This window comes from Eleginops maclovinus, chromosome 22 (genome assembly GCF_036324505.1).
Source record: "Eleginops maclovinus isolate JMC-PN-2008 ecotype Puerto Natales chromosome 22, JC_Emac_rtc_rv5, whole genome shotgun sequence".
Taxonomy (NCBI): domain Eukaryota; kingdom Metazoa; phylum Chordata; class Actinopteri; order Perciformes; family Eleginopidae; genus Eleginops; species Eleginops maclovinus.
Window position 1 is genome coordinate 24,419,826 of NC_086370.1, and position 21,084 is coordinate 24,440,909.

Here is a 21,084-nt window from a genome sequence, read left to right on the forward strand (position 1 = left end):
GTGGAGGATGCCGGTGCGGCAACCGTCAACCAGGAGGCAAGGAAATGACTCTGAGTGAAGAAAGAGAGCTGGAGATCATAAGGAAAGGGCTAACCTACATCAGAGCAGATGCACAGTGATGGACCACACTGGGACACCAAGTATCCCTGGATTCAAGATCCAAGTTCCCTTCCCAACAACAGGAGTGGGGTGGAAGCCACTTTCTTGAGGACAGAGAAACAACTCAAAAAGAGCCAGAGTGCAGAATGGCATACACAGCTCAAGTCCATGAGATGGTGGAGAGAAGAGCAGCAAAGAAACTCACCAAAGACATCACTGCAAGCTGGAAAGGACCAGTATGGTATGTCAGCCACTTGGTGGCACCAAATCCGCACTCGCTCACAACACCCGTGCGACTGGTATGGAACAGCAGCCAGAAGTTTAAAGGGCTCAGCATGAATGACCTTCTGCTGAAGGGGCCTGATGTCCTCAATCCCATCCGAGCAGTACTACTCAGGTTCAGAGGAGGTGTCCATGCTGCCCTTGGCGACATCAAGAAAATATACAATTCTGTGTGGCTGGAAGACCTGGAGATGCACCTCCACAGATTTCTCTGGAGAGACACTGAGGAGGGAGAGATCGAAGAGTATGCCATCACCAGAGTCAACATTGGCGATCGACCAGCAGGGTGCATTGCACAGCTGGCCATGAGGGAGACAGCAAAGCTGCCCATGTTTGCTCACCTGGAGGAGGAACGTAGGATCCTTGATGAGGATGCTTATGTCATCCAGAGCTATGCACACAGATGTTGTCAGTGACCAGTCAACTGAAGGCTTCTTACTGGCGTACCAGAGATTCACAGCACTTAGAGGGCATCCAAAGAAACTGTGGTCAGATCCTGGAAAGAACTTTGTGGGAGCCAGACCGGCCCTCAAAGAGCTCTACCTCTTTCTGGACCAACTGGGAAAATCTGAGCTTGAGAATGAAGCTTCCAAGCATGGAACAGAATGGAGTTGGAAAATCCACCCAGCAGACTCTCCTCACAGGGATGGAGCTGCAGAAGCAGCCCGCTTCGTGCTGTGAAGCGGGCCTTGCAAAACCTGGGAGGAGAAGGACTCTTCACATGGAGTGAGTTCCAGACATTCTTGTTCATGGCTGCCAATCTTGCTAATGAAAGACCCATTGATGCCAGGGTGCAGAGCCGGGAGGACTGCATAGACTACATTAGCCCAAATACCCTTCTGCTTGGACGGACTGGACCCAGAGGAGATCTTGGAAGCTTTAACTTTGAAGGCTACCCCTACAGAAGATTGAGGGCTATTCAAACAGAAATCGACCGATTCTGGAGGAAATGGAGTCAGTTAGCTGGGCCCAAGCTATTCGTGAGGACTAAGTGGCACACAGTGCAAAGGAATGTGGCAGTTGGAGATGTTGTCTGGCTAGCGGACCAAAACGCCCTGAGGGGTCAGTATAGGCTCGCCAAAGTGATCAATGTCAACGCTGACAAGAAGGGCATCGTCAGGGATGTTCACGTCAGAACTTTTCCTAGCTACCCGGTCCCAACTATGAAGCCTGCTCAAAACCAAAATATCAGTTACAGTTCTTCAGAGATGTCAGGCGTATCATTGTCCTACTTCTGATTGAAGAGCAACACTGAAAGGGCAACTTAAACAAACCCTGCCCAACACTAAGGTGCTGTGACCTCCTTGGGTTCAAGAACCAGGAGGTCAAGTGGGAGGTGTGGCGTCAAACAAGTGTGAGCATAGGACCAGCATCTGTGGAGGAACTCCAGGCCTGAAGGGGGCAGAGAGAGCTCACCCAGACACCCAACAGACAGGATGCAACCCATGTTTCTGGAGGGACCGATTTCACCTGCGCACCTCTAATCAAGCATGAGTATAACATGTTTGGAGTTAGCTCGGCCCCTCTTTCCTCGGTCTCCTCAGCTTACTGACTGCTCATGTTCAACCACAGACGCAACTGGTATGGACTTCAAATGTTTAGTTTGAGAGAATCATTTGTTTGCTGTTTTCTGTTTGAGTTTGATCTGTGTTGAATTTAAATGAGATGTTTAGTTTGATGATCAGGATGGATGCGTACTGATGTGGAATGTAATTTGCCCTTTTGGTTCTTAAAGGTTATCAACCTATTCTTCCTCTGGAATTACACTTTGTGCCATCAATCTGAAAGAAAACAAATCACCAGAACGGAACAGAGTTGTCCCCTTGCATCATTTGTGTTGAACAAGCCGTTTTCAAGTTTGGGCAGAGCTGAATCTGAATCTTAACATCTGGATAACTTGACAGTTCCTGTGTATGAGGGTCTCCAGCAGTGTGTGTGTGTACCTGTGTATGAGGGTCTCCAGCAGTGTGTGTGTACCTGTGTATGAGGGTCTCCAGCAGTGTGTGTGTACCTGTGTATGAGGGTCTCCAGCAGTGTGTGTGTACCTGTGTATGAGGGTCTCCAGCAGTGTGTGTTGTTGCAGCTGCAGCAGGTTGCAGGGCAGACTGAGGAAGCTGCACAGCGCCTCCCACTTGCCAGGACCTGTAACTGCAACACAGATACAGTCACACAGTCATAGACACACAGTCAGTCACTCACACAGTCACAGACAGACACACAGTCACACTGTCTCACAGACAGACTCACAGTCACACAGTCACAGACACACACACACACAGTCACAGACACCCAGTCACACACATGTTATATGTATTTATTGTTTTTTTATTTGAGTCCGTATATGTGTGTGTGTGTAGTACCCAGCAGCTCTGCAGGAGGCGCTGTAGAGTTCAGGTAATGGAAGAAGAGCGCAGCAGATCTCAGGAACGGCAAGACGCCGAGTCTCACACACCGAGACAACTGACACCCCGAGGAGAGCTCCGCCAACACACTGACACACACACAAACACACACGGCAGGGACCCCTCCATTATGGTTATTAGAAATGCTGAGTCATGCTCCGTCAGGTACATGTTTCAACCTCTTGTTTTCTGCAGTTTGGTTGGTCAGAGCTATGTGTGTGTGCTTACCTGCCCAGGTGTTTCCTCAGTGTGTTGTACAGCTGACAGGTGAGCTCCTCCTCCTCAGATCCCTTGCTTTCCTGATCCATACCTACCTCCTCTATACACACACACACACACACACACACACACCAGAGTGAGACAACCAGGTAGACACACTACAGTGTGTGTGTGTGTGTGTGTGTGTGTGTGTGTGGTTGTGTGTCACCTGTGATTGAGGTGAGCAGGATCTGAACCAGGTGAGCAACAGTGACCAGGTGGAGCAGGTGAAGGTGAGCAGAGTCAACTGTCCTGCGTTCTGATTGGTCCAGACAGTGAACCGAGCTGTAGGACATCACACTGTAAACCTGCAGACAGACAGACACAATGTATTACACACTGTACACACACGCACAACGTATCACACACACAAGTTGCACATGGAACACCTGTGTGTGTGTGTGTGTGTGTGTGTGTGTGTGTGTGTGTGTGCATGCATGTGTGTGTGTAACTCACCAGCAAGTGGAACATGTCGATGTCGAGGATACACAGAGAACCCTCTTCCTGAGAGTCAGTAACCAGGGCTGCAACAACACACACAATACAAACATTACCTGTGCACAGCCTGAGGAGGTGTGTGTGTTACCTGTGAACAGCCTGACATGTGTGTGTGTTACCTGTGAACAGCCTGAGGAGGTGTGTGTGTTACCTGTGAACAGCCTGAGGAAGTGTGTGTGAGCCGTTGTTGGAGGAGCTGCAGTCCAACAGGAGGAACTGAACCTGGTGAGAGAGCTCAGACAATCGTCCTGACACACATACATATGTACACAAACACACACACTTAATGAGCTGACCAAAGAAGCCCCGCCCCCTGCTGTCCATCAGAGTGTGTTTTACCTGTCTGCATGGTAAACTCCCAAAGAGCGGTTTATCCTCGTCCATCAGGAGGCGCTCTGCAGGAAACACACAGCACACCTGAGTTCATATTCACCTGTACTGACAGGTGTGTGTGTTTACCTGTACAGACAGGTGTGTGTGTGTGTGTGTCTGTGTGTGTTAACCTTTGCTCTGGATGGTGTGTTTACCTGTACAGGTGTGTTTACCTATGCTCTGGATGGTGTAGGCGCAGGTGGCCCAGCTCAGCACGGGACTCGGGGGTCCTGCTCATTGGGGTTCAGCTTCAGAGCCACTTTATAAATGGACATGCTGAAGGTGGTAATCATCTCACTGATGCTGCTGGAGAATGGATTCCTGAAAACACACACACACTTGTATTTCTTAAGCTCAATGAAGTTGGTGTGATGGCTTCAGGTACGGTCAGCTGACTCACAGAGGCATAAAGTCCACTCTGAAGCCTTCAGGAACATCAGGCTCCACCCCCTCCGGTACACCTGACACACACACACACACACACACACACACACACACACACACACACACACACACACACACACACACACACACACACACACACACACACACACACACACACACACAGTTTATTTACGATCAAATCAGTACATCAGAATAATGTGACTCTGCCCTCCAAATGATTGACAGGTTACTGACCAGACTGTCTCCTGTGGGCGGAGCGTAGTGCTGCGATTTGCTGACTGGTGGTTTTAAACCACGTCTCCAGACTAGGATGATCCACACTGAGAAAAACAAGAGGACAGATGAATGTGTACATGTGGTCAGGTGAGTGCGTATGTGTGTGTGTGTACCTGTGGTCAGGTGAGTGTGTGTGAGGCAGCAGGGGGATCACAGTGTTGCTCAGACATTCACACAGAGGACAGAGGAACTCTCCGTTTTCCACGTCGTAGCTGGTGTGTCCTCTGAGTCGCTGCTGCCGCCGCTGCTCCTTCACCTGCACCGCCTCAAAGTACCTGAACACACACAATGGCAGAAAAAAGTCACATGTGCAAGTATAAATATAAATCATTACAAATGTGTTATCATATCACCATTATTAAAAAAGCAGTATTTACTTAACAGGATTTATTATGTGCAGGCCTAACCTCTGCCAGCAGGTGGCGTGCATGATGTGTCCACAGCTGGCAGTGTGTGTCCCTACAGACAGGTCGGGGTGCATGAACAGAGGGTCGTAATGCACTGAAACACACACACACACACACACACACACAAACACACACACCTGTCATTCAACACTGGTGAACACAAATAGCTGCTGCCCTGATGATGTCAGAGTGAAACCCTGCCCACCTGGCTCAGGTAAGCTGTGGCGGCGGTTCTTTGATAGGACGGTTGACCTCTGGACGAAGGCTGCCAGTACCATGGCTCTGCCCTGACCTCTGACCTCCTGCTCCTCCTGGCACAGGATGCAGGTCACCAGCTGACGGCGCTGCGCTGCACCTGACCTCCGTGGGCCCAAACACACCTGAGACATGCAGATAGGGTCCGACCTGGGAGGACTGGGGGGGAACACTTTATCAGCCTGATGTACAGGTGTACCTGCTTTCTGCAGCAGTGGAGGATAGGTGTACAGGTGTGTACATGTGTACCTGCTCTCTGAAGTGGATCCCGAGGCCTCCAGGTCCTCCAGGCTCTGCTGGAACAGCTCCTTGTTCTCGTTGATGAAGTGTTTCTGCATCTCTGACATCTGAGCCATGATCTTCTCCCTCCTCAGCCGAGCCATCTCTGCCTTCCTCTTCCTCTCAGCCTTATCTTTGTCCCGCAGCGTCTACAGAGACCACATACTCAGACTGATAGAGAGAGAGGTGTGTGTGTGTGTGTGTGTGTGTGTGTGTGTGTGTGTGTGTGTGTGTGTGTGGGGGGGGGGTACCTCCTCCGGTCCTTGTCCTGGTCTCACAGTGACTGTGGAACTGTAGGACGATCGTTCTCTCATGGTTTTCACGTTAGCCACCATCTGAACACACACACACTACTCGTCAACAGCTGCTCACACACACACACACACACACACACACACACATACTACTCGTCAACAGCTGCTCACACACACACACACACACACACACACACACACACACACACACACACACACACACACACACACACACACACACACACACACACACACACACACACACACACACACACACACACACACACACACACTACTCGTCAACAGCTGCTCACACACACACTACTCGTCAACAGCTGCTCACACACACACACACTACTCGTCAACAGCTGCTCACACACACACACACACACACACTACTCGTCAACAACTGCTCACACACACACACACACACACACACACATACTACTCGTCAACAGCTGCTCACACACACACACACACTACTCGTCAACAGCTGCTCACACACACACACACACATACTACTCGTCAACAGCTGCTCACACACACACTACTCGTGAACAGCTGCTCACATACACACACACACACACACACCAGAACGTAGGAGACAGTAGGACTCAGACACACCTGTCCCTCAGAGAGCTGGTTCACTGTGTGTTCAGACCTCACCTTCAGGATCCAGGTGATCATGTCTTTGTGGACCTCCAGGTGAGGAGCGTTCTGCAGACTCTCCAGCAGAGCCAGCACACTGCCGGAGGGACTGGGGGCCTCACCTGGACCTGAGCACAATATACAAAACATATAATAATAAAAACACTGCCGGAGGGACTGGGGCCTCACCTGGACCCCAGATACAGTGGGGCAAAAAAGTATTTATTCAGCCACCAATTGTGCAAGTTCTCCCATTTAAAAAGATGAGAGAGGCCTGTAATTGTTATCATAGGTATACCTCAACTATGAGAGACAGAATGAGAAAATAAAATCCAGGAAATCACATTGTAGGATTTTTAAAGAATTTATTTTCAAATGATTGTGGAAAATAAGTATTTGGTCAATAACAAAAGTTCATCTCAATACTTTGTTATATACCCTTTGTTGGCAATGACAGAGGTCAAACGTTTTCTGTAAGTCTTCACAAGGTTTCCACACTGTTGCTGGTATTTTGGCCCATTCCTCCATGCAGATCTCCTCTAAAGCAGGGATGTTTTGGGGCTGTCCCTGGGCAATACGGACTTTCAACTCCCTCCAAAGATTTTCTATGGGGTTGAGATCTGGAGACTGACTAGGCCACTCCAGGACCTTGAAATGCTTCTTACGAAGCCACTCCTTCGTTGCCCTGGCGGTGTGTTTGGGATCATTGTCATGCTGAAAGACCCAGCCACGCTTCATCTTCAGTGCCCTTGCTGATGGAAGGAGGTTTTCACTCAAAATCTCACGATACATGGCCCCATTCATTCTTTCCTTTACACGGATCAGTCGTCCTGGTCCCTTTGCAGAAAAACAGCCCCAAAGCTTGATGTTTCCACCCCCATGCTTCACAGTAGGTATGGTGTTCTTTGGAGGCAACTCTGCATTCTTTCTCCTCCAAACACGACGAGTTGAGTTTTTACCAAAAAGTTCTATTTTGGTTTCATCTGACCATATGACATTCTCCCAGTCCTCTTCTGGATCATCCAAATGCCCTCTAGCAAACTTCAGACGGGCCTGGACATGTATTGGCTTAAGCAGGGGGACACGTCTGGAACTGCAGGATTTAAGTCCCTGGCGGCGTAGTGTGTTACTGATGGTAGCCTCTGTTACTTTGGTCCCAACTCTCTGCAGGTCATTCACTAGGTCCCCCCGTGTGGTTCTGGGATTTTTGCTCCCCGTTCTTGTGATCATTTTGACCCCACGGGGTGAGATCTTGCGTGGAGCCCCAGATGGAGGGAGATTAGCAGTGGTCTTGTATGTCTTCCATTTTCTAATAATTGCTCCCACAGTTGATTTCTTCACACCAAGCTGCTTACCTATTGCACATTCAGTTTTCCCAGCCTGGTGCAGGTCTACAATTTTGTCTCTGGTCTCCTTTGACAGCTCTTTGGTCTTGGCCATAGTGGAGTTGGAGTATGACTGTTTGAGGTTGTGGACAGGTGTCTTTTATACTGATAACGAGTTCAAAAAGGTGCCATTAATACAGGTAACGAGTGGAGGACAGAGGAGCCTCTTAAAGAAGAAGTTACAGGTCTGTGAGAGCCAGAAATCTTGCTTGTTTGTAGGTGACCAAATACTTATTTTACCGAGGAATTTACAATGAATTCATTAAAATCCTACAATGTGATTTCCTGGATTGTTTCCCCCATTCTGTCTCTCATAGTTGAAGTGTACCTATGATAAAAATTACAGGCCTCTCTCATCTTTTTAAATGGGAGAACTTGCACAATTGGTGGCTGACTAAATACCTTTTTGCCCCACTGTACCTCTGAGGCCCCACATGATACCATGATATAATAGTGTGTGTACTGACGGGTGATTCTGCAGCTGTATCTGAAGGATCCCTCCTCTTCCTCTCTTCTGGTCTCCAGCTGCTGGTGCTCCTCCAGGAGAGCCAGACCAACCAGGTGCAGCACCTGCCCCCACACACAGAGTATTTCCTGTTAGTGATGCTCTGATGCGTTCTATCTGAGTCCTATAGGAGTCTCTGATGCGTTCTATCTGAGTCCTATAGGAGTCTCTGATGCGTTCTATCTGAGTCCTATAGGAGTCTCTGATGCGTTCTATCTGAGTCCTATAGGAGTCTCTGATGCGTTCTATAGCAGTCTCTGATGCGTTCTATAGCAGTCTCTGATGCATCCTATAGGAGTCTCTGATGCGTCCTATCTCATGCGTCCTATAGCAGTCTCTGATGCGTCCTATAGGAGTCTCTGATGCGTCCTATAGGAGTCTCTGATGCGTCCTATCTAATGCGTCCTATAGGTGTCTCTGATAAGTTCTATCTGATGCGTCCTATAGCAGTCTCTGATGCGTCCTATAGGAGTCTCTGATGCGTCCTATCTGATGCGTCCTATAGGTGTCTCTGATAAGTTCTATCTGATGCGTCCTATAGGAGTCTTTGATGCGTCCTATAGGAGTCTCTGATGCGTCCTATAGCGGTCTCTGATGCGTCCTATCTGATGCGTCCTATAGCGGTCTCTGATGCGTCCTATAGGAGTCTCTGATAAGTTCTATCTGATGCGTCCTATAGGAGTCTTTGATGCGTCCTATAGGAGTCTCTGATGCGTCCTATAGCGGTCTCTGATGCGTCCTATCTGATGCGTCCTATAGCGGTCTCTGATGCGTCCTATCTGATGCGTCCTATAGCGGTCTCTGATGCGTCCTATCATGCGTCCTACAGGAGTCTCTGATGCGTCCTATCTGATAAGTCCTATAGGTGTCTCTGATGCGTCCTATCTGATGCGTCCTATAGCGCTCTCTGATGCGTCCTATCTGATGCGTCCTATAGGTGTCTCTGATGCGTCCTATAGGAGTCTCTGATGCACCCTATGTGATGCGTCCTATAGGAATCTCTGATGCGTCCTATCTGATGCGTCCTATCTGATGCGTCCTATAGGAGTCTCTGATGCGCCCTATCTGATGCGTCCTATAGGTGTCTCTGATGCGTCCTATAGGAGTTTCTGATGTGTCCTATAGGAGTCTGATGCGTCCTATCTGATGCGTCCTATAGGAGTCTCTGATGCGTCCTATCTGATGCGTCCTATAGGAGTCTTTGATGCGTCCTATAGGAGTCTCTGATGCGTCCTATCTCATGCGTCCTATAGCAGTCTCTGATGCGTCCTATGTGATGCGTCCTATAGGAATCTCTGATGCGTCCTATCTGATGCGTCCTATCTGATGCGTCCTATAGGAGTCTCTGATGCGCCCTATCTGATGCGTCCTATAGGTGTCTCTGATGCGTCCTATAGGAGTTTCTGATGTGTCCTATAGGAGTCTGATGCGTCCTATCTGATGCGTCCTATAGGAGTCTCTGATGCGTCCTATCTGATGCGTCCTATAGGAGTCTTTGATGCGTCCTATAGGTGTCTCTGATGCGTTCTATCTGATGCGTCCTATAGGAGTCTTTGATGCGTCCTATAGCGGTCTCTGATGCGTCCTATCTGATGCGTCCTATAGCGGTCTCTGATGCGTCCTATCTGATGCGTCCTATAGGAGTCTCTGATGCGTCCTATAGCGGTCTCTGATGCGTCCTATCTGATGCGTCCTATAGCGGTCTCTGATGCGTTCTATCTGATGCGTCCTATAGGAGTCTCTGATGCGTCCTATAGCGGTCTCTGATGCGTCCTATCTGATGCGTCCTATAGCGGTCTCTGATGTGTCCTATCTGATGCGTCCTATAGGAGTCTCTGATGCGTCCTATTTGAGTCCTATAGGAGTCTCTGATGCCTCCTATCTGATGCGTCCTATAGGAGTCTTTGATGCGTCCTATAGGAGTCTCTGATGTGTCCTATCTCATGCGTCCTATAGCAGTCTCTGATGCGTCCTATAGTGGTCTCTGATGCGTCCTATAGGAGTCTCTCATGCGTCCTATAGGAGTCTCTCATGCGTCCTATCTGATGCGTCCTATAGGTGTCTCTGATGCGTTCTATCTGATGCGTCCTATAGGAGTCTTTGATGCGTCCTATAGGAGTCTCTGATGCGTCCTATCTCATGCGTCCTATAGCGGTCTCTGATGCGTCCTATCTGATGCGTCCTATAGGTGTCTCTGATGCGTCCTATCTCATGCGTCCTATAGCGGTCTCTGATGCGTCCTATCTCATGCGTCCTATAGCGGTCTCTGATGCGTCCTATCTGATGCGTCCTATAGGAGTCTCTGATGCGTCCTATTTGAGTCCTATAGGAGTCTCTGATAAATCCTATCTGATGCGTCCTATAGGAGTCTCTGATGCGTCCTATAGGAGTCTCTGATGTGTCCTATAGGAGTCTGATGCGTCCTATCTGATGTGTCCTATAGGAGTCTCTGATGCGTCCTATCTGATGCGTCCTATAGGAGTCTTTGATGCGTCCTATAGGAGTCTCTAATGCGTCCTATAGGAGTCTCTGATGCGTCCTATCTCATGCGTCCTATAGCGGTCTCTGATGCGTCCTATCTGATGCGTCCTATAGGAGTCTCTGATGCGTCCTATCTGATGCGTCCTATAGGAGTCTCTGATGCGTCCTATCTCATGCGTCCTATAGCGGTCTCTGATGCGTCCTATCTGATGCGTCCTATAGCGGTCTCTGATGTGTCCTATCTGATGCGTCCTATAGGAGTCTCTGATGCGTCCTATCTCATGCGTCCTACAGGAGTCTCTGATGCGTCCTATCTGATGCGTCCTATAGGAGTCTCTGATGCGTCCTATCTGATGCGTCCTATAGCGGTCTCTTATGCGTCCTATCTCATGCGTCCTACAGGAGTCTCTGACACGTCCTATCTGATGCGTCCTATAGGAGTCTCTGATGCGTCCTATCTGATGCGTCCTATAGGAGTCTCTGATGCGTCCTATCTGAGTCCTATAGGAGTCTCTGATGCACCCTATCTGATGCGTCCTATAGGAGTCTCTGATGCGTCCTATCCGATGCGTCTTATAGGAGTCTCTGATGCGTCCTATCTGATGCGTCCTATAGGAATCTCTGATGCGTCCTATCTCATGCGTCCTATAGGAGTCTCTGATGCGTCCTATCTCATGCGTCCTATAGGAGTCTCTGATGCGTCCTATCTGATGCGTCCTATCTGATGCGTCCTAAAGGAGTCTCTGATGCGTCCTATAGGTGTCTCTGATGCGTCCTATCTGATGCGTCCTATAGGAGTCTCTGATGCGCCCTATCTGATGCGTCCTATAGGAGTCTCTGATGCGTCCTATCCGATGCGTCTTATAGGAGTCTCTGATGCGTCCTATCTCATGCGTCCTATTTGATGCGTCCTAAAGGAGTCTCTGATGCGTCCTATCTGATGCGTCCTATAGGTGTCTCTGATGCGTCCTATCTGATGCGTCCTATAGGAGTCTCTGATGCGCCCTATCTGATGCGTCCTATAGGAGTCTCTGATGCGTCCTATCTGATGCGTCCTATAGGAGTCTCTGATGCGCCCTATCTGATGCGTCCTATAGGAGTCTCTGATGCGTCCTATCCGATGCGTCTTATAGGAGTCTCTGATGCGTCCTATCTGATGCGTCCTATAGGAGTCTCTGATGCGTCCTATCTGATGCGTCCTATAGGAGTCTCTGATGTGTCTTATAGGAGTCTCTGATGCGTCCTATAGGAATCTCTGATGCGTCTTATAGGAGTCTCTGATGCGTCCTATCTGATGCGTCCTATAGCGGTCTCTGATGCGTCCTATCTCATGCGTCCTATAGTGGTCTCTGATGCGTCCTATAGGAGTCTCTGATGCGTCCTATAGGAGTCTCTGAAGCGTCCTATCTCATGCGTCCTATAGCGGTCTCTGATGCGTCCTATCTGATGCGTCCTATAGGAGTCTCTGATGCGTCCTATCTCATGCGTCCTATAGCGGTCTCTGATGTGTCCTATCTCATGCATCCTATAGGAGTCTCTGATGCGTCCTATTTGAGTCCTATAGGAGTCTCTGATGCGTCCTATTTGAGTCCTATAGGAGTCTCTGATGCGTCCTATAGGAGTCTCTGATAAATCCTATCTGATGCGTCCTATAGGAGTCTCTGATGCGTCCTATCTGATGCGTCCTATAGGAGTCTTTGATGGGTCCTATAGGAGTCTCTGATGCGTCCTATCTCATGCGTCCTATAGCAGTCTCTGATGCGTCCTATAGGAGTCTCTGATGCGTCCTATCTCATGCGTCCTATAGCGGTCTCTGATGCGTCCTATAGGAGTCTCTCATGCGTCCTATCTGATGCGTCCTATAGGTGTCTCTGATGCGTTCTATCTGATGCGTCCTATAGGAGGCTTTGATGTGTCCTATAGGAGTCTCTGATGCGTCCTATCTCATGCGTCCTATAGCGGTATCTGATGCGTCCTATCTGATGCGTCCTATAGCGGTCTCTGATGTGTCCTATCTGATGCGTCCTATAGGAGTCTCTGATGCATCCTATCTGATGCGTCCTATAGCGGTCTCTGATGCGTCCTATCTGATGCGTCCTATCTCATGCGTCCTATAGGAGTCTCTGATGCGTCCTATCTCATGCGTCCTAAAGGAGTCTCTGATGTGTCCTATCTGATGCGTCTTATAGGAGTCTCTGATGCGTCCTATCTCATGCGTCCTATCTGATGCGTCCTAAAGGAGTCTCTGATGCGTCCTATCTGATGCGTCCTATAGGTGTCTCTGATGCGTCCTATCTGATGCGTCCTATAGGAGTCTCTGATGCGCCCTATCTGATGCGTCCTATAGGAGTCTCTGATGCGTCCTATCTGATGCGTCCTATAGGAGTCTCTGATGCGCCCTATCTGATGCGTCCTATAGGAGTCTCTGATGTGTCCTATCCGATGCGTCTTATAGGAGTCTCTGATGCGTCCTATCTCTTGCGTCCTATCTGATGCGTCCTATAGGAGTCTCTGATGCGTCCTATCTGATGCGTCCTATAAGAGTCTCTGATGCGTCCTATAGGAATCTCTGATGCGTCCTATAGGAGTCTCTGATGCGTCCTATCTGATGCGTCCTATAGCGGTCTCTGATGCGTCCTATCTCATGCGTCCTATAGTGGTCTCTGATGCGTCCTATAGGAGTCTCTGATGCGGCCTATAGGAGTCTCTGATGCGTCCTATCTGATGCGTCCTATAGGAGTCTCTGATGCGTCCTATAGGAGTCTCTGATGCGGCCTATAGGTGTCTCTGATGCGTCCTATCTGATGCGTCCTATAGGAGTCTCTGATGCGCCCTATCTGATGCGTCCTATAGGAGTCTCTGATGCGTCCTATCTGATGCGTCCTATAGGAGTCTCTGATGCGCCCTATCTGATGCGTCCTATAGGAGTCTCTGATGTGTCCTATCCGATGCGTCTTATAGGAGTCTCTGATGCGTCCTATCTCTTGCGTCCTATCTGATGCGTCCTATAGGAGTCTCTGATGCGTCCTATCTGATGCGTCCTATAAGAGTCTCTGATGCGTCCTATAGGAATCTCTGATGCGTCCTATAGGAGTCTCTGATGCGTCCTATCTGATGCGTCCTATAGCGGTCTCTGATGCGTCCTATCTCATGCGTCCTATAGTGGTCTCTGATGCGTCCTATAGGAGTCTCTGATGCGGCCTATAGGAGTCTCTGATGCGGCCTATCTGATGCGTCCTATAGGAGTCTCTGATGCGTCCTATAGCGGTCTCTGATGCGTCCTATCTGATGTGTCCTATAGGAGTCTCTGATGCGTCCTATCTGATGCGTCCTATAGGAGTCTCTGAAGCGTCCTATAGCGGTCTCTGATGCGTCCTATCTGATGTGTCCTATAGGTGTCTCTGATGCGTCATATCTGATGCGTCCTATAGGAGTCTCTGATGCGTCCTATAGCGGTCTCTGATGCGTCCTATCTCAAGCGTCCTATAGGAGTCTCTGATGCGTCCTATCTGATGCGTCCTAAAGGAGTCTCTGATGCGTCCTATCTGATGCGTCTTATAGGAGTCTCTGATGCGTCCTATCTCATGCGTCCTATAGGAGTCTCTGATGCGTCCTATCTCATGCGTCCTATAGGAGTCTCTGATGCGTCCTATCTCATGCGTCCTATAGGAGTCTCTGATGCGTCCTATCTCATGCGTCCTATAGGAGTCTCTGATGCGTCCTATAGTGGTCTCTGATGCGTCCTATCTCAAGCGTCCTATAGGAGTCTCTGATGCGTCCTATCTGATGCGTCCTATCTGATGCGTCCTATAGGAGTCTCTGATGCGTCCTATCTGATGCGTCCTATCTGATGCGTCCTATAGGAGTCTCTGATGCGTCCTATCTGATGCGTCCTATAGGAGTCTCTGATGCGTCCTATCTCATGCGTCCTATAGGAGTCTCTGATGCGTCCTATCTGATGCGTCCTATAGGAGTCTTTGATGCGTCCTATAGGAGTCTCTGATGCGTCCTATCTGATGCGTCCTATAGGAGTCTTTGATGCGTCCTATAGGAGTCTCTGATGCGTCCTATCTGATGCGTCCTATAGCAGTCTTTGATGCGTCCTATAGGAGTCTCTGATGCGTCCTATCTGATGCGTCCTATAGCAGTCTTTGATGCGTCCTATAGGAGTCTCTGATGCGTCCTATCTGATGCGTCCTATAGGAGTCTTTGATGCGTCCTATAGGAGTCTCTGATGCGTCCTATCTCATGCGTCCTATAGCAGTCTCTGATGCGTCCTATAGGAGTCTCTGATGCGTCCCACAGTAGTCACACGTTACAGATCTTAGGAAGATGAGCAGCTGCTTTTAAGCTGCGACAACAGTTTCTCACCCTCTGCACCACTCCCCCCATCCCTGTCTCACCCTCTGCACCACTCCCCTCATCCCTGTGTCACCCTCTGCAGCATGTCCCCCCACTGCAGGTGTATCACCCCCCTCCCTGTCTCACTCTCTGCAGCGTTTCTCACCCCCCCCCTTCCTGTCTCACCCTCTGCAGCATGGCCTCGGTCCAGCCCCCCCCGCTGGGCTCCACCGCCCACTGCAGAACGGCCCCCTGGAGGGCAAGCATCACATCACACTGCAGCAGGTTCACCAGGCTGCAGAACATCGGACAGAGAGAAGGGGGCCCAGGGGGGGGCAGGGCTGCACACACACAAACACACAGATTAGCGATCCTCATCATCAGTATGATAGGGTACCTGTAGTTCCTCAAGGTGAGTTACCTGTGTCGTCTCCTCTCTGTCTCCTCAGCTTCCTCTGAGCCTCCTCAGCCTGGACACAACACAGCCCGTTACCATGACGACACACAAGACAGCCCGTTACCATGACGACACATAACACTGCCCGTTACCATGACGACACACAACACTGCCCGTTACCTTCACCCGCCCCCTGTCAGAGTTACCTTGGATTGGTCTGCTCGGCTGTAGTGATGGAAGTACAGGTTGAAGTGTTTCTGCCAATCAGCTCGCAGCTCGTACAGACCCCGCCCTGTCACCCCCGGCTTCCTGTACACACAGTACACACAATACACAGTCATTACACACAATACACAAACTCACTCAGTAATACAGTCGATACACACAATACATACAATACATGTATTTAAGGAGGACTGACGTATGTAAGGAGGACTGATGTGTATTTAAGGAGGACTGACGTATTTAAGGAGGACTGATGTGTATTTAAGGAGGACTGACGTATGTAAGGAGGACTGATGTGTATTTAAGGAGGACTGACGTATGTAAGGAGAACTGATGTGTATTTAAGGAGGACTGACGTATGTAAGGAGGACTGATGTGTATTTAAGGAGGACTGACGTATGTAAGGAGGACTGATGTGTATTTAAGGAGGACTGACGTATGTAAGGAGGACTGATGTGTATTTAAGGAGGACTGACGTATGTAAGGAGGACTGATGTGTATTTAAGGAGGACTGACGTATGTAAGGAGGACTGATGTGTATTTAAGGAGGACTGACGTATGTAAGGAGGACTGATGTGTATTTAAGGAGGACTGACGTATGTAAGGAGGACTGATGTGTATTTAAGGAGGACTGACGTATGTAAGGAGGACTGATGTGTATTTAAGGAGGACTGACGTATGTAAGGAGGACTGATGTGTATTTAAGGAGGACTGACGTATTTAAGGAGGACTGATGTGTATTTAAGGAGGACTGACGTATGTAAGGAGGACTGATGTGTATTTAAGGAGGACTGACGTATGTAAGGAGGACTGATGTGTATTTAAGGAGGACTGACGTATGTAAGGAGGACTGATGTGTATTTAAGGAGGACTGACGTATTTAAGGAGGACTGATGTGTATTTAAGGTGGACTGATGTGTATTTAAGGTGGACTGACGTATTTAAGTAGGACTGATGTGTATTTAAGGAGGACTGATGTGTATTTAAGGTGGACTGACGTATTTAGGTAGGACTGATGTGTATTTAAGGAGGACTGACGTATTTAAGTAGGACTGACGTGTATTTAAGGAGGACTGACGTATTTAGGTAGGACTGATGTGAATTTAAGGTGGACTGATGTTTATTTAAGGTGGACTGACATTTATTTAAGACGTATTTAAGGTGGACTGATGTGTATTTAAGGAGGACTGACGTGTATTTAAACGTGTATTTAAGGAGGACTGACGTATTTAAGGAGGGCTGACGTATATTTAAACGTGTATTTAAGGAGGACTGACGTGTATTTAAGCGTGTATTTATGGAGGACTGACGTGTATTTAAACGTGTATTTAAGGTGGACTGACGTGTATTTAAGGTGGACTGACGTGTATTTAAACGTGTATTTAAGGAGGACTGACGTGTATTTAAGGTGGACTGACGTATTTAAGGAGGACTGATGTGTATTTAAGGTGGACTGATGTGTATTTAAGGTGGACTGACGTATTTAAGTAGGACTGATGTATGTAAGGAGGACTGATGTGTATTTAAGGAGGACTGGTGTGTATTTAAGGTGGACTGATGTTTATTTAAGGAGGACTGACGTGTATTCAAGGAGGACTGACGTATTTAAGGAGGACTGATGTGTATTTAAGGAGGACTGACGTATGGAAGGAGGACTGATGTGTATTTAAGGTGGACTGACGTATTTAAGTAGGACTGATGTGTATTTAAGGAGGACTGACGTATTTAAGTAGGACTGATGTGTATTTAAGGAGGACTGACGTATTTAAGTAGGACTGATGTGTATTTAAGTAGGACTGATGTGTATTTAAGGAGGACTGACGTGTATTTAAGGAGGACTGATGTGTATTTAAGGGTGGACTGACGTATTTAAGTAGGACTGATGTGTATTTAAGGTGGACTGACGTATTTAGGTAGGACTGATGTGTATTTAAGGTGGACTGACGTGTATTTGAGGAGGACTGACGTGTATTTAAGGAGGACTGACGTGTATTTGAGGAGGACTGACGTGTATTTAAGGAGGACTGACGTGTATTTGAGGAGGGATGACGTGTATTTGAAGGAGGACTGAAGTGTATTTAAGGAGGACTGACGTGTATTTGAGGAGGATGACGTGTATTTAAGTAGGACTGATGTGTATTTAAGGAGGACTGATGTGTATTTAAGGTGGACTGATGTGTATTAAGGAGGACTGATGTGTATTTAAGGAGGACTGATGTGATTTTAAGGAGGACTGATGTGTATTTAAGGTGGACTGACGTGTATTTGAGGATGGAACTGACGTGTATTTAAGGAGGACTGACGTGTATTTTGAGGAGGACTGACGTGTATTTGAGTGAGGACTGACAGTGTATTTAAGTAGGACTGATGTGTAATTTAAGAGGACTGATGTGTATTTAAGGTGGAATTATGTGTATTAAAGGAGGACTGATGTGTATTTAAGGAGGACTGATGTGTATTTAAGGAGGACTGATGTGTATTTAAGGTGGACTGACGTATTTAGGTAGGACTGATGTGTATTTAAGGAGGACTGACGTGTATTTAAGGAGGACTGACGTGTATTTAAGGAGGACTGACGTATTTAAGGAGGACTGATGTGTATTTAAGGAGGACTGACGTATGTAAGGAGGACTGATGTGTATTTAAGGTGGACTGACGTGTATTTAAGGAGGACTGACGTGTATTTAAGGAGGACTGATGTGTATTTAAGGAGGACTGACGTATTTAAGGAGGACTGATGTGTATTTAAGGAGGACTGACGTATTTAAGTAGGACTGATGTGTATTTAAGGAGGACTGACGTATGTAAGGAGGACTGATGTGTATTTAAGGTGGACTGACGTATTTAAGTAGGACTGATGTGTATTTAAGGTGGACTGACGTATTTAGGTAGGACTGATGTGTATTTAAGGAGGACTGATGTGTATTTAAGGAGGACTGACGTATTTAAGGAGGACTGATGTGTATTTAAGGAGGACTGACGTATGTAAGGAGGACTGATGTGTATTTAAGGAGGACTGACGTATTTAAGGAGGACTGATGTGTATTTAAGGAGGACTGACGTATTTAAGGAGGACTGATGTGTATTTAAGGTGGACTGACGTATTTAGGTAGGACTGATGTGTATTTAAGGTGGACTGACATATTTAGGTAGGACTGATGTGTATTTAAGGTGGACTGACGTATTTAAGTAGGACTGATGTGTATTTGAGGACTGATGTGTATTTAAGGTGGACTGATGTGTATTTGAGGTGGACTGATGTTTATTTAAGGTGGACTGACGTATTTAAGGAATACTGATGTGTATTTAAGGAGGACTGATGTGTATTTAAGGTGGACTGACGTATTTAAGTACGACTGATGTGTATTTAAGGAGGACTGATGTGTATTTAAGGTGGACTGATGTTTATTTAAGGTGGACTGACGTGTATTTAAACGTGTATTTAAGGAGGACTGACGTGTATTTAAACGTGTATTTAAGGAGGACTGACGTGTATTTAAGGAGGACTGACGTGTATTTAAGGTGGACTGACGTATTTAAGGAGGACTGACGTGTATTTAAGGAGGACTGACGTGTATTTAAACGTGTATTTAAGGAGGACTGACGTGTATTTAAGGTGGACTGATGTGTATTTAAGGAGGACTGATGTGTATTTAAGGTGGACTGATGTTTATTTAAGGAGGACTGACGTGTATTTAAACGTGTATTTAAGGAGGACTGACGTGTATTTAAACGTGTATTTAAGGAGGACTGACGTGTATTTAAGGAGGACTGACGTGTATTTAAACGTGTATTTAAGGAGGACTGACGTGTATTTAAGGTGGACTGACGTATTTAAGGAGGACTGACGTGTATTTAAGGTGGACTGACGTATTTAAGTAGGACTGATGTGTATTTAAGGAGGACTGACGTATTTAAGGAGGACTGATGTGTATTTAAGGAGGACTGACGTGTATTTAAGGAGGACTGACGTATGTAAGGAGGACTGATGTGTATTTAAGGTGGACTGACGTATTTAAGTAGGACTGATGTGTATTTAAGGGGGACTGATGTGTATTTAAGGTGGACTGATGTTTATTTAAGGTGGACTGACATTTATTTAAGACGTATTTAAGGTGGACTGATGAGTATTTAAGGAGGACTGATGTGTATTTAAGGTGGACTGATGTATTTAAGGAGAGCTGATGTGTATTTAAGGTGGACTGACGTATTTAAGGAGGACTGACGTATTTAAAGAGGACTGACGTGTATTTAAGGGGGACTGACGTATTTAAACGTGTATTTAAACGTGTATTTAAAGAGGACTGACGTGTATTTAAGGAGGACTGACGTGTATTTAAACGTGTATTTAAGGAGGACTGACGTGTATTTAAGGAGGACTGACGTGTATTTAAACGTGTATTTAAGGAGGACTGATGTGTATTTAAACATGTATTTAAGGAGGACTGACGTGTATTTAAGGAGGACTGACGTGTATTTAAGGAGGACTGACGTGTATTTAAACATGTATTTAAGGAGGACTGATGTGTATTTAAGGAGGACTGACGTGTATTTAAGGTGGACTGATGTATTTAAGGAGAGCTGATGTGTATTTAAGGTGGACTGACGTATTTAAGGAGGACTGACGTGTATTTAAAGAGGACTGACGTGTATTTAAGGGGGACTGACGTATTTAAACGTGTATTTAAACGTGTATTTAAAGAGGACTGACGTGTATTTAAGGAGGACTGACGTGTATTTAAACATGTATTTAAGGAGGACTGATGTGTATTTAAGGTGGACTGATGTATTTAAGGAGAGCTGATGTGTATTTAAGGTGGACTGACGTATTTAAGGAGGACTGACGTGTATTTAAAGAGGACTGACGTGTATTTAAGGAGGACTGACGTGTATTTAAACGTGTATTTAAGGAGGACTGACGTGTATTTAAGGAGGACTGACGTGTATTTAAACGTGTATTTAAGGAGGACTGACGTGTATTTAAGGAGGACTGACGTGTATTTAAGGAGGACTGACGTGTATTTAAACGTGTATTTAAGGAGGACTGACGTGTATTTAAACGTGTATTTAAGGAGGACTGACGTGTATTTGAGGAGGACTGACGTGTATTTAAACATGTATTTAAGGAGGACTGATGTGTATTTGAGGAGGACTGACGTGTATTTAAACATGTATTTAAGGAGGACTGACGTGTATTTAAACATGTATTTAAGGAGGACTGACGTGTATTTGAGGAGGACTGACGTGTATTTGAGGAGGACTGACGTGTATTTAAACATGTATTTAAGGAGGACTGATGTGTATTTGAGGAGGAC

The 21,084-nt window shown here is 47.1% G+C and overlaps 1 protein-coding gene across 1 annotated transcript in view; it reads right to left on the reverse strand.

Moving 5' to 3' along the window:
- ubr2 (ubiquitin protein ligase E3 component n-recognin 2) overlaps positions 1-21,084 on the reverse strand; it is a 48,903-nt gene that overhangs the window by 5,180 nt on the left and 22,639 nt on the right. The window contains 21 exon segments of the mRNA XM_063875658.1: positions 2,427-2,529; positions 2,742-2,872; positions 3,012-3,102; positions 3,211-3,349; positions 3,498-3,565; positions 3,691-3,787; positions 3,879-3,934; positions 4,085-4,132; positions 4,135-4,232; positions 4,312-4,372; positions 4,551-4,636; positions 4,706-4,867; positions 5,000-5,093; positions 5,205-5,413; positions 5,504-5,682; positions 5,785-5,868; positions 6,454-6,563; positions 8,288-8,390; positions 15,334-15,488; positions 15,569-15,617; positions 15,751-15,853. Coding sequence (XP_063731728.1) covers positions 2,427-2,529; positions 2,742-2,872; positions 3,012-3,102; positions 3,211-3,349; positions 3,498-3,565; positions 3,691-3,787; positions 3,879-3,934; positions 4,085-4,132; positions 4,135-4,232; positions 4,312-4,372; positions 4,551-4,636; positions 4,706-4,867; positions 5,000-5,093; positions 5,205-5,413; positions 5,504-5,682; positions 5,785-5,868; positions 6,454-6,563; positions 8,288-8,390; positions 15,334-15,488; positions 15,569-15,617; positions 15,751-15,853 — 2,226 coding nt within the window.